Raw genomic sequence first — 10,786 nt, 5'->3', positions numbered from 1 at the left:
CCTTGTGAGGGTGAGTCTGCTCCTTTGGGGCTTTCTTCCTCTTCTTACTAGGCTTATCTGGTTGTTTCCTAATCTTTAGAGGATTGATAGAGTCATATTGAGTCTTCTTCCAATAGTTTTGCCCAGCAATAGGATTTAAAAAAGGTGCATAAGCTCTCTTAGTGATCTCTTTCTTCAAGCGATGATGCATATATTCCTCAGGTCTCTGGTTGTTGTATTGCAAGGTAGCAATGACATGTTTGTGAAGTGCCCCCTGTTATGTCCCATACTTGACAAGAACGTGTGTGATTTCTCAAGTCAATTACATATTTAGATAATGGAAGGCATGTTACCATAAATAGTGCCATATGAGGATCCTCACACTACAATGGAACCCAATCTCCACATATGCTCCCATATTCTTCCAATCTAGCTTGAGCCATGGGGCATATGAATCCTCTGTCTTTGGCATATGGCCTCTGCCCTTTCACCATCTTCTTTGTGATGTATTCTCTCACTTCTTTAGCCAATGTTATGATTCCCTCACTTTCAACAGTTCTTTCTTAAACTAGTCACACATGTTACTAGTGACTGCATTGTTCTTGCAGTTGGTGTCAAAAGTATGCTTGCTCCATCTATAAGCTTTTATGTTGAGAGGTAGTCTGTAACAGCAATACTCATCATCCTCACTTGAGCCATGCACTGTGTGAACCTTTGAAGGGTTATTGCCATGGCACATCTCCATTAGGCTTTCTTTAAGCTTGGAAGTTTCTAGTTATTGGTCAAGTTTGCCCATATGTGTCTGCAATAGAATCTGTGTGGTGCCCCTTGACACACTTCATGCATGGTATAATCAAACCCCTGCACAACAACTCTTTGTCAGTATACATGCATTTGCATTAAGAGCAAAACAAACCAAAAGAAGTAAAGCAATGACATTGGTAGCATTAACTGACCTTCTGCATGTCTAATATGAAAGCGTACTTTTCTTTTCCATAAGATCACCCACATATTCTATCAAGTTCTCCGAAAACCATTTCTAGCTATCTTTATATACTACTTTCACAATTGCATCTACAATGACAATGAATGAATTGTTGCCATCTTGGTTAAGTGCAGTTAATAGTTGTCCCCCATAGTAACCCTTGAAGAAACAACCATCTAACCCAATCAAAGTCATGTAACCTTCCAAGAAGTCTTCCTCACATGCAGCTACGTAGATATAGAGCCTCTCAAACTCATGACTTTTAGGTTAGACTTGAAACAGAACAATGGAACCTGAACTTTAACAGCTCATTTGCATAATCTCTCAACTGGGCATATTGTGGCTCTCTTCACCTTCACACTTCTTTCTAGCCAACTTAATGGCCCTCAAAACCATTGAATTTCGCAACATAACTTGATGGACATGAATAAAATAATCAAAGACTTGTTGTGCATTCATATCTAGTTGGATCCTCAACCTTGGGATCAACTTCTCTACAACCCACTCTCTAGTTGCTAACTTGTTCCCTATCCTTCTTGCACAAGTGTGCTCACTCACATATGTAATCACTTGAAATATTTTCTTTTTCTTATTCAAACCACCATAAATCTTTCAGGGACACTTATGTTCATCTCTCTTGTTTCTGTCAACAAAGTAGGCCATCACTCTCACCTTGTCATTCTTCTAAAATTCAATCTCCCTCCTCAAGGCAATATTGTACTCTCTGATGGCATTCTTGAAATTCTCGAGACTGTCAAACTGCATTCCAAGAGCTATTTCCATTACATCTGCATTAAGAGCAAGAATATTGCCTTGGGTCTCTTCATCTGAGTTAACTGATGACTCCAAATCTGAAGTCTAATATCTATTAGATAACTTTTCTTTTCCATCCTCACCTGGAGCAACTGAAATTGCTAATAGAGGTTCAGGAAATGCAGGTCCTATATCATCATTATCAGCTACCTCAGCATCCTGCTGCATTTGCATCTAAGCTCATTCAGCATGTGGTGTAGCCCTGAACCTATACTTGCTCTTGTAACTTGGCCTCCTCCTTTTAGACTCATTCTCTTCAGTAGTTTTCTTCTTCTTCTTTTCGCACACTTTCTTCCTCTTGGGTTTCACAGCAAGTGATTTCTTCCTTACCCTTACTTTACTTGCATTTGCATTGTCCACTCTATTAGCTCCTATCTAGTGGACTGTTCAGGATGAATGTCTTCATCCTCCTTATCCCAGTCCCTAACTTCAGGTGGCTCACCAATATCATCATTAGCAAAGTATTTAGTGGTCATCCCTTCAGTAACTTCTTACCCCCTTGCTTGTGCAGCTTATTGTTCCCTCATTTGAAGCTCTTTCTGCTCCTTCTGTGCATCCATGTTCTCTCCTTTGAGCCTCAATCTTCTCCAACTCCCCAATCTGCTCTCGAGTGAGTTTTATTGCGTTATCTACATGGTCATGCTCATAATACAAGTGCAACTCACTTTGATCTTGCAATACACTAATGAGGTATATGGCATTATGGTCTGTTAGGAATAGGTTTATGGCCAAATCAATGTTCTTAAATGTGGGATCTTTATAATGGCTGGTCGTGGGTGTACTGTCATAATCCTTAGGCAGTAATTCACAGATCTTAACAACTATTAAGGTATCTGCATCTATATCCCTGAATGTGAATATCTCACCACCCTCATAATTAACCCTGGGACTTCCTACAAATCTTCCTTTATGATGAAGATGCACATCAACTATCTTTTACAAGTGCAGACTGCGAGAATAAGAAAATATTGCTTTGTAAAACCTAAAAATCTCACCTTTTTAACAAAAATCAACATCAAACAATGGATTTCTATTCAAAAAACAACACCATAGAGACAAAGGTATGATCGATGATGGAAACGCAACAAAAGGTCTTCTCTTTCCTTAGACTATCACACTGGGATTTTACAGTGACAAAGACAAATTTCTACCCAAAATTACATCCACAGAGAAATAGAGATATGGTCGATGATCAAAACTCAAAAAAAGCTCATCTTTTTTATCAAGACTACCACAGTACGAGTTTAGAGAGAAATAGAGAGTTACCTAGGTATGCAGAAATACTTAGCGTCGCCTTGATCATCGTCCATAGTGCTCCCACACCTCACTTCTTGATCGCTTCGCACAATGTTAGTGGAGAAGAAACATAGAACTTCTTCTTGAGCAGAGGAGACGAAGGGGAATGGAAAAGGTAAGGGAGTATGAAATGAGCGACAAATAAGATGGAAGAGAATAGATTGAAAAGAAAGGACTGTTAAAAGTGAGAGCGAGATTGTATACTAAAGGACCTAATTGATGTAACCTAAACACAGAGTTACTAAAGGTAACATCGGATCTCTTCTCTATTATATCAGTTAGGTCCCTCATACTTGACAGACATTTAGATCCGTCGGCCCAACAATATCCATCCAACATTGATGAACCCAGGTGATGTAGCATGGTACCTAATTGATGTGTCTTTTTAACTTGAGAACCAACATGATGCAATTTTCTTAAGTCAAAAACCTAAATGACATAACAGGGACCAAATTAATGCAACTTCACAAACTCAAGGACTAAATTGATGCAAAAAATAAGTCATGAGCCAAATTGATATAACCATCATTAGTCAGGGACTAAATTGTTTACTAACTCTTTAATTTTCATCATTGGAATTTCTCGAGCCTCTTTCTTTCTCCTTTCCTTATAATCTACTTGTAACCTTAAAATTAAACAAACAATAGTGTCTCAAAAATTCAACGCCGCTATCGAGGTGTCTTTCTCCTTGATTGATTAACCAATCTTTGTATCACGCAATAGAGAACGTGAGAAAGAGTGGGATATCGTCCAACTGAGGTCGCAAGGATAGAGTGTCTTAATAGCACTATAGAAGCTCTCTACAGCCTTAGATATTATTGTGGGATTTCTTCCCAAGATCTGCACATTGTAATTCGAATTCTCCTGTTTTTCTCCAGAATAAGAAATAAAAATTTATTAATAAGATTTGATGCAATCGCACATATATAGACATAGTACGGTTGTCTTTATGAACAAGTCTTCATTGTGGACAATAAGCGGCATCCGTAATGTTGTAAAAAGGAGTAAAGTTATTAATGTTGTCTAACTAACATAATTGCTGTTCATATTGATTCCTCGTTTAAGAATATGCGTTGTTTTATGGATGAACAAAATGAGCTCTCAATCCTGGTCATGGAGGAACATCCGCATACGCACACACATATGGGACAACCAAAGCAAACTTATATGACTGTCCCTCACTGTACTAGCTAGAAAAATTATCAGCCAACCTTTTGGAAAATCATTAGAAAAATTTTTCGATTTCCCCATTTCTTCTATCTTTCATCATTTTTCTCTGCTAATACGAAATTGGAAGCCAAATAAAGGTATAAAATAGTTTCGTTAATGAGAATCAAATTAATAATTACTAAATGAAGACTTAGGCTGCTGCATTTATCCCATTCTCTCCGCACCGATGAGAAAAGACAACTGCTCCAAAGATCTTGTCATTTAGCACTATGTGCACAATCGTACGTACATCTACACATGTACATGCATATTATCAAGACTAAACATGGCATCGAGCATGCTCCAGCAATGAAAATTATTGCCCATAAACAGAAGACGATAGTTCTCATAACAGGGAGATACAGGGCGGAGCCAATGTATTGGCATGGGGCAATTAGGGGACAGTTGCTCCCTCTGAACTTTGAATATTTTAAAATTTTGTCCCAAAAGTATGTTTATTTATTAATTTTTTTATGTAAAATTAATATTTTGTCCCCTTGAAATTTTTTTATGTACTGTTTATATCAAGTAATATTTTTGCCCTCTTGGATGAAAATCCTGGCCCTGCCCCTGCTAGGGAGGGAGCCAATGTATTGGCAGGGGAGCAATTGTCACCCCTGAATTTTGAATTTTTTAAAATTTTGCCACAAAAGTATATTTATTTATTAGTTTTTTTATGTAAAATTAGTATTTTACCTCTCTTAATTTTTTTTTACAATTATTTATATCAAGTAACATTTTTGCCCCCTTGGATGAAAATCTTGGCCCCACCCCCAGTGAGATAGGTTAGATTGCCGATTTGGAATTAGTAGATCCGGTGTTCAATCATTGTTAGTGAAACATTTGTAACCCTTTAAGATTTCATTATTCTTATACTAAACTTATGAGTCTCTATAGAAGTTACCCTATAGAAGAACTGTTCTTATGCCCTGTCTTACTATTATTATTTTTTGCTTTAAATTATTACTATTTTTATTTTTATTTTTATCATTAAGTACTGAGAACGAAATTGTGTAAGAAAATAACATGGAGCAATATAAGAGTGATTATCATCCTCTCACAAGAGCCTTCTACTCGTACAATGAGAAATTTCTACGTCAATTTCTCAACGTCAATAAATTTCCTAGATCATGATTGCCTGTCTTTTCGCCTCCCCTCATTAACTATAGATAGACTTCATGTAGTTATCTAATTAATGACTTTATATTTTCCTAAGTCGCACCCAATGAATTCACATTCGTTGAACATCCATATTCTTCTAGATTAATGGAATGAATTTACTAAGATCTATCTATTCATTATATTTACTAAGAGTTTTATTCCTTAGTGACCAACCCGACTCGAATTGAATTAGTCAGAATCTGTTGACTTCTTGATTGTACACACCGAAAAAAAAATACTATTAAATATAAAAACATAATGTGCGGATAAACGGACCAATATATATATTGTTTGATATATTTTTGTGAATTCTAAATGTCGTAAGTGACGCAAATACGGAATATACGAAATTATATTCTAAAGATTTCCATAAAATGTCTAGACTTTTCACACTAGAGCAACTAAACAATTTTATGATATGGTGCAATTAATCAAGTATATTACTAAAAGATTCGATTTAAACCCTCTTAAAATTCTTATAATTCATTAACAATTTAAAATTGCATGTGTAATCTATTTCAATTACAAGTTATTTTTTAGAATTGTAAATAATTTCTCTCAATTATTTTCTTAAAATAAATATAAGTTACTTTAAAGATGTATAACTTACTTAACGTTATGAAACTTTAATATACTGGGCTACGGCCGCCAAACTTTCATATAAATTTTAGTAATTTATTTTGCATGCAGTTGAGCGATTGCATTTTGGATCTTCCCAAAATGGTCACTTATATATATATATATATATATATATATATATGTACATGTGGGCGTGTATAAAAGATTCATTTCTTACATGTCTCAAATCCACAAATAGAAACTAATATATAATCAAATCTATCTATATTAGAATATGACGCCTTCATTAATGTTCAACTATGAATTCGGAAGTATAAAATATGAAATCTTCGTAAAGACTATTAGTGCAAAGTCATCTGCATGCAGCTTGTCGTTCTGAACATAAAATATGATTTTTTTTTTCAATCAATAAAGAGGGCTAAGCGCTAAAAGAAATTAAGAATTATAAACATGGGGTATGATAACCCCAACAATAATCCCGAGCAGTAAAGGACTTAGTCCATTCGGAATCGCATTAAAAGAGTGGCACCAATAGATCGGGAAATAGCACGTCTAGCCAACAGTCAGCGCAACAAATTTCCTCCCCATCGGAATGTTGAACGCGAATAGTCCAATCCCTTAAGAGAAAGCTTGAAATATCTCTAACCATTGATCGGAGGAGAGGATGACAACGATCGCGACCCAAGATGAGCGCACATACCGTAGAGTCCACTTTGAGGATGAATGGCCTTCAACCCCCCAAAGCTTCGCCATGGTGGATGGCATTATCCCGATGTCGTTCTGCATAAAGCCACCAATCTAATTAGTTCTCTGTGCATCACGGATAATCCCTTCCACTCTTGCAGGCCTTGGATTGCCCCGAGCTGCCTCATCAGTATTAAGTTTAAACCAACCAACGGCCGGTCGAACCCATCCAAACGTATGATATAAATCAAGGAAGGACAGTATAGTACACATATAAAAGCTTATGAGCAGCACGCGAGAGCCCCGCAGGCCACGGAGCAATGCTTAATTATGATCACTATAATCCTAGCAATGCACTGGCATGTAAATACAAAATAGTTATTGACCAATTTACTTAGTCATCGCGAGAATATATATTTGCATCAGACAGCAGCTGCTGAAGTGAAATAAGAAAATCAAACACGAATCAGGATCGATCAATACACCAGTTACATGGAAAGAAATCATGGAATCAGATTTCATGCACATTATTTCTTCGAGGACAGGAGAAGAGACACATGCAGATATACTCCCTTAATATTTGCAAGAAATACATGATTATTTTCGGCTGGATCATACCATACATGATTTTATTAACTTATTTATTATATGTTAGTTTTTGGGTTGCTTCGTAGTAGCTATGTAGGGGCGGAGGACATAGGGAATAGGGTAGGATGTGGTAGGCTTGGCTTATATTTATGATGAAATCAAATCAAATCAAATTTTCATACGCCCACACACACACTCTCTCTCTCTCTCTCTCTCTCTACTCCTCATTGGTATCAGTACTATACTACTAGCAGAAACCAGGCCAGGCCAGGCGCCGCTCACTCTCTCTCTCCTTTTCTCTCTCATCCCTTTCTCTTGTCTGTCTGTAATTTTTATTTCCCGTACAGCAGCAGCAGGGCAGGGCAGCTGCGCCATCACCACCACCTTCCCTTCCCTTCCCTTCCCTTCCCTGCATAATAAAACATTAAACCCTGTCCATACTTACATCCCCTCTCCCATAGACCATAACTCTCTCATCACCCAATTTCTCACCTCGCCTCACCACCAGCACAAGAACAAAGAAACAGAGAACGAAGGAATAAAAAGAAAAAAAAAAAAGAGGAAGACCATGGTGGGTGAGGGTCGAGGTCAGGGTCAGGGTCAGGGTCAGGGGATCATAGCACTACCGGGGTGGCTGCAAGGGCTGCTGAGGGAGAAGTTCTTCAACGCGTGCATAATTCACGAGGAGGCCCGCAAGAACGAGAAGAACATCTTCTGCTTGGACTGCTCCACCAGCTTCTGCCCCCACTGCTTCTCCCTTCACTCCTCCCACCGCCTCCTTCAGGTTTATTTTGCTCTCTAACATCTCTTCCTTCTTAAAAATCTTCCCTTCCTTTCTTCTTCTTCGCCTTCTGATGATGGTGGTGGTGGGATTTGGTCTTCTCAGATACGGAGGTATGTGTACCATGATGTTCTAAGGCTGGATGATGCTGCCAAGCTATTCGACTGTTCCTCCGTTCAGGTCAGTGTTCCTTCCAAATCTAATTATATTGACTGGCAGAAAAAAAAAAAACCAATTGGGGGGCTGGGGGGAATTTCCTATCCTTCCTGTTCAAACTCAACTGTGATTAATTCCTTCCTTATTTTTCACATGGGCAAACTCGAGACAAGAGAATCTTCACCATGAACAGTGCAATGGGACCTGGGGTATTTTTGTATATATGATGATATGATGAAAAAAGAGGAGAATATTCATTCATTACTCTGGGCTTGGCTTTTTTTTTTTTCCCCTTATCGGTCTCTTTTATCTTTTTTTTTTTGGGGTGTGTTCGATGATTTTTTTTTTGTCTTAATATTTAAATGAGAAGAAGGAAACGGGTTTGTTTTGCACTGCAGACATACATAACCAATAGCGCAAAAGTGGTGTTCTTGAGGCAAAGGCCGCAGACAAGGCAGTGCAGAGGCTCCGGCAACATCTGCTGCACTTGCGACAGGCCCCTCCAGGACCCATATCTCTTCTGCTCCCTCTATTGCAAGGTTTTGTTTCATTATTCGTTTAGTTATTATTATTATTATTATTATTTATTATACTTCCCACTTTTAATTAATTTCATTAAATCAAACCACTCCCCATCCCATCCCATCCCATCCCATCCTCAATCAATCCAATCCAATCCAATCTTGCTCTCCGCTAATTAATTGAATTAAAAAAGAGAGATCTTTTGCTGTCTGTCACTCTGCTTGCTTGTGCTTGTGCCTGTGTTCCTCTACCTCCTGACGCTGCCCGAGCATTTAATGACTCGGCCACCCTCCCTCCTAGATAAAAGTTCTTTTCCTGGATAAATTTGCTCTCGAATGAGAGGAGAAGAGTGTCTTTATTATATCTGGGCCATATCGCTGCTTGTTCGTCTCATGAATTCCCATTGCAATAGGATGGTCCCTTTTTGGAGTTGAAGCTATGGCTTCTCGAGACCAATAAAAACTGTGCCCCAACCCCCACATCAATCCCTGAATTTCATTTCATTAATGGGAACTGATGATTCTGGAGACAAGTATATACATGGCAGCGAGCGTCCCTCATTCATTATTATCTACCGTCATCATGACGACACTCTTAGTTGAAGTCGAAGTTGGTGTTTTGTTCTAATTAATAATGTACTAATAATAAATACTGTCCCAGAAGACATTTTTACCTCCGGCACATACGTACGAATGACTTGTTGGTAAATGGTTTTTTCTCATTTCGACTTTTTTGTGGAGGAAGAACATATGCAGGGAATACGGTGACAGGTAGGGTTGGAGGATGCAAATCTTGTGTTCTTGAATGATTGATTCCTTGTTGGGGTGTTGGGGGCCGGGGGGGGGGGGGGGGTCCCCGACTGTTGATTAAATTTTGTTTCAAAGCGGTACCTGAGGATATAAGATACGGTTTTAATTTGAGGGGACCTGTTCCCCGTTCTTTGACACATCCTATTCTCTTGTTTGGTCTTATCCGTGAGATTTTTTCCACTGTCTCATTGTCTTTCTTTCTGTCCTGTCTTTTTCTTAATCCCATGCGGCTGGCCCTCAGATTGACTACCTCTGGAGGACCGAGGGTGGGCTCTCCAGGAACCTCCGTGATTGCAACTTCCTGCCCCTGCCCGAAGACGCCGGCCTCATGACCCCTGACACGGTCCTCGAGCCCGCCCCCACCAGCTCGGGTTCTGGCGGAGGTTACGGAGGGGTGGGGTGCCGGACCCTCGCCTGCACAGCCGCTACTGACTTTGCGCCCGTGGTGAGGAAGAAGAGGACGAGCGTGCTGACCTGCCACGACCCCTGCCAGACGACGACGACCCATGAACCAGCCCGGCCCGTCTGTGGCCCGGCATCAGAGAACTCTGCCGGGTTGATGAACCGGAGAAAGAAGACCCCGCACAGGGCCCCTCTCTACTGACTTGAGCATTGTGACTTGGTTGGATAGTTGAAGCAAAGTATAGGTCAGCATATATATATATATATATTTTGGATGACAGATTAATGGGTTAAGGAAAAGAAAGTTAATTAATTTAGGGGTGGTTTAGGGCAGAAAAAATCTCCCCAATTTTGTTGTGAAAAAGAGAGGAGACCTCTCAAGTCTCTCTCCTTTTTTAGAAGGTAGGAGTGGTTCTGTCATTGTCCATTTTAGGATTTTTTCAGTTTGGTTTTTCTTCTTTTGAGGATGCCTGCCTCCTTCCTTAGGTAAAAGGTTGGGTTGTTTACAGCCAGCTAACAGTGACACAAAAGTGCAATTGGTGATATATCATGGATATTTTATAGCTCATGCCGCCCGCCCCTTCGAACCCGAACCTCGCCATTTAGGAGCCCTTGATTGGTCCTAACTCGGTGTATTTAAAGACACAATTGAGTGACGAGGCTAATTCATATGGCACCATTTCTCCAATGCATTTCATTTGCAGACTTATTGGTTGTTTTCCAAGCTAGTAATACATCTGCTCGGGCATGTTATGTAAGAGAAAATATTATATGGAACGGGTATATCACGTCATCATGGTACAAGTTAATAAAATTTTTTAA

At 39.2% G+C, this 10,786-nt stretch overlaps 1 protein-coding gene across 2 annotated transcripts; it reads left to right on the top strand.

Moving 5' to 3' along the window:
• Positions 1 to 7,451: 7,451 nt before the first annotated feature.
• LOC116203065 lies at positions 7,452 to 10,532 on the top strand. 2 transcript variants are annotated; one of them, XM_031534730.1, is made up of 4 exons: positions 7,460 to 8,078; positions 8,181 to 8,255; positions 8,630 to 8,770; positions 9,804 to 10,532. In XM_031534730.1, the coding sequence occupies exons 1-4, from the start codon at positions 7,863 to 7,865 to the stop codon at positions 10,164 to 10,166; spliced, it is 795 nt and encodes a 264-aa protein (XP_031390590.1). In that variant the 5' UTR covers positions 7,460 to 7,862; the 3' UTR covers positions 10,167 to 10,532. The 2 variants fall into 2 exon arrangements, with proteins under 2 accessions (XP_031390591.1, XP_031390590.1); XM_031534731.1 differs by lacking the exon at positions 8,630 to 8,770 and having other exon boundaries at positions 7,452 to 8,078.
• The last annotated feature ends 254 nt before the right edge of the window (positions 10,533 to 10,786 follow it).

This window comes from Punica granatum, chromosome 4, assembly GCF_007655135.1.
Source record: "Punica granatum isolate Tunisia-2019 chromosome 4, ASM765513v2, whole genome shotgun sequence".
In the NCBI taxonomy this organism is placed as follows: domain Eukaryota; kingdom Viridiplantae; phylum Streptophyta; class Magnoliopsida; order Myrtales; family Lythraceae; genus Punica; species Punica granatum.
The sequence above is the reverse complement of the archived record's forward strand: the minus strand, read 5'-3'. Positions and strand labels throughout refer to the sequence as shown.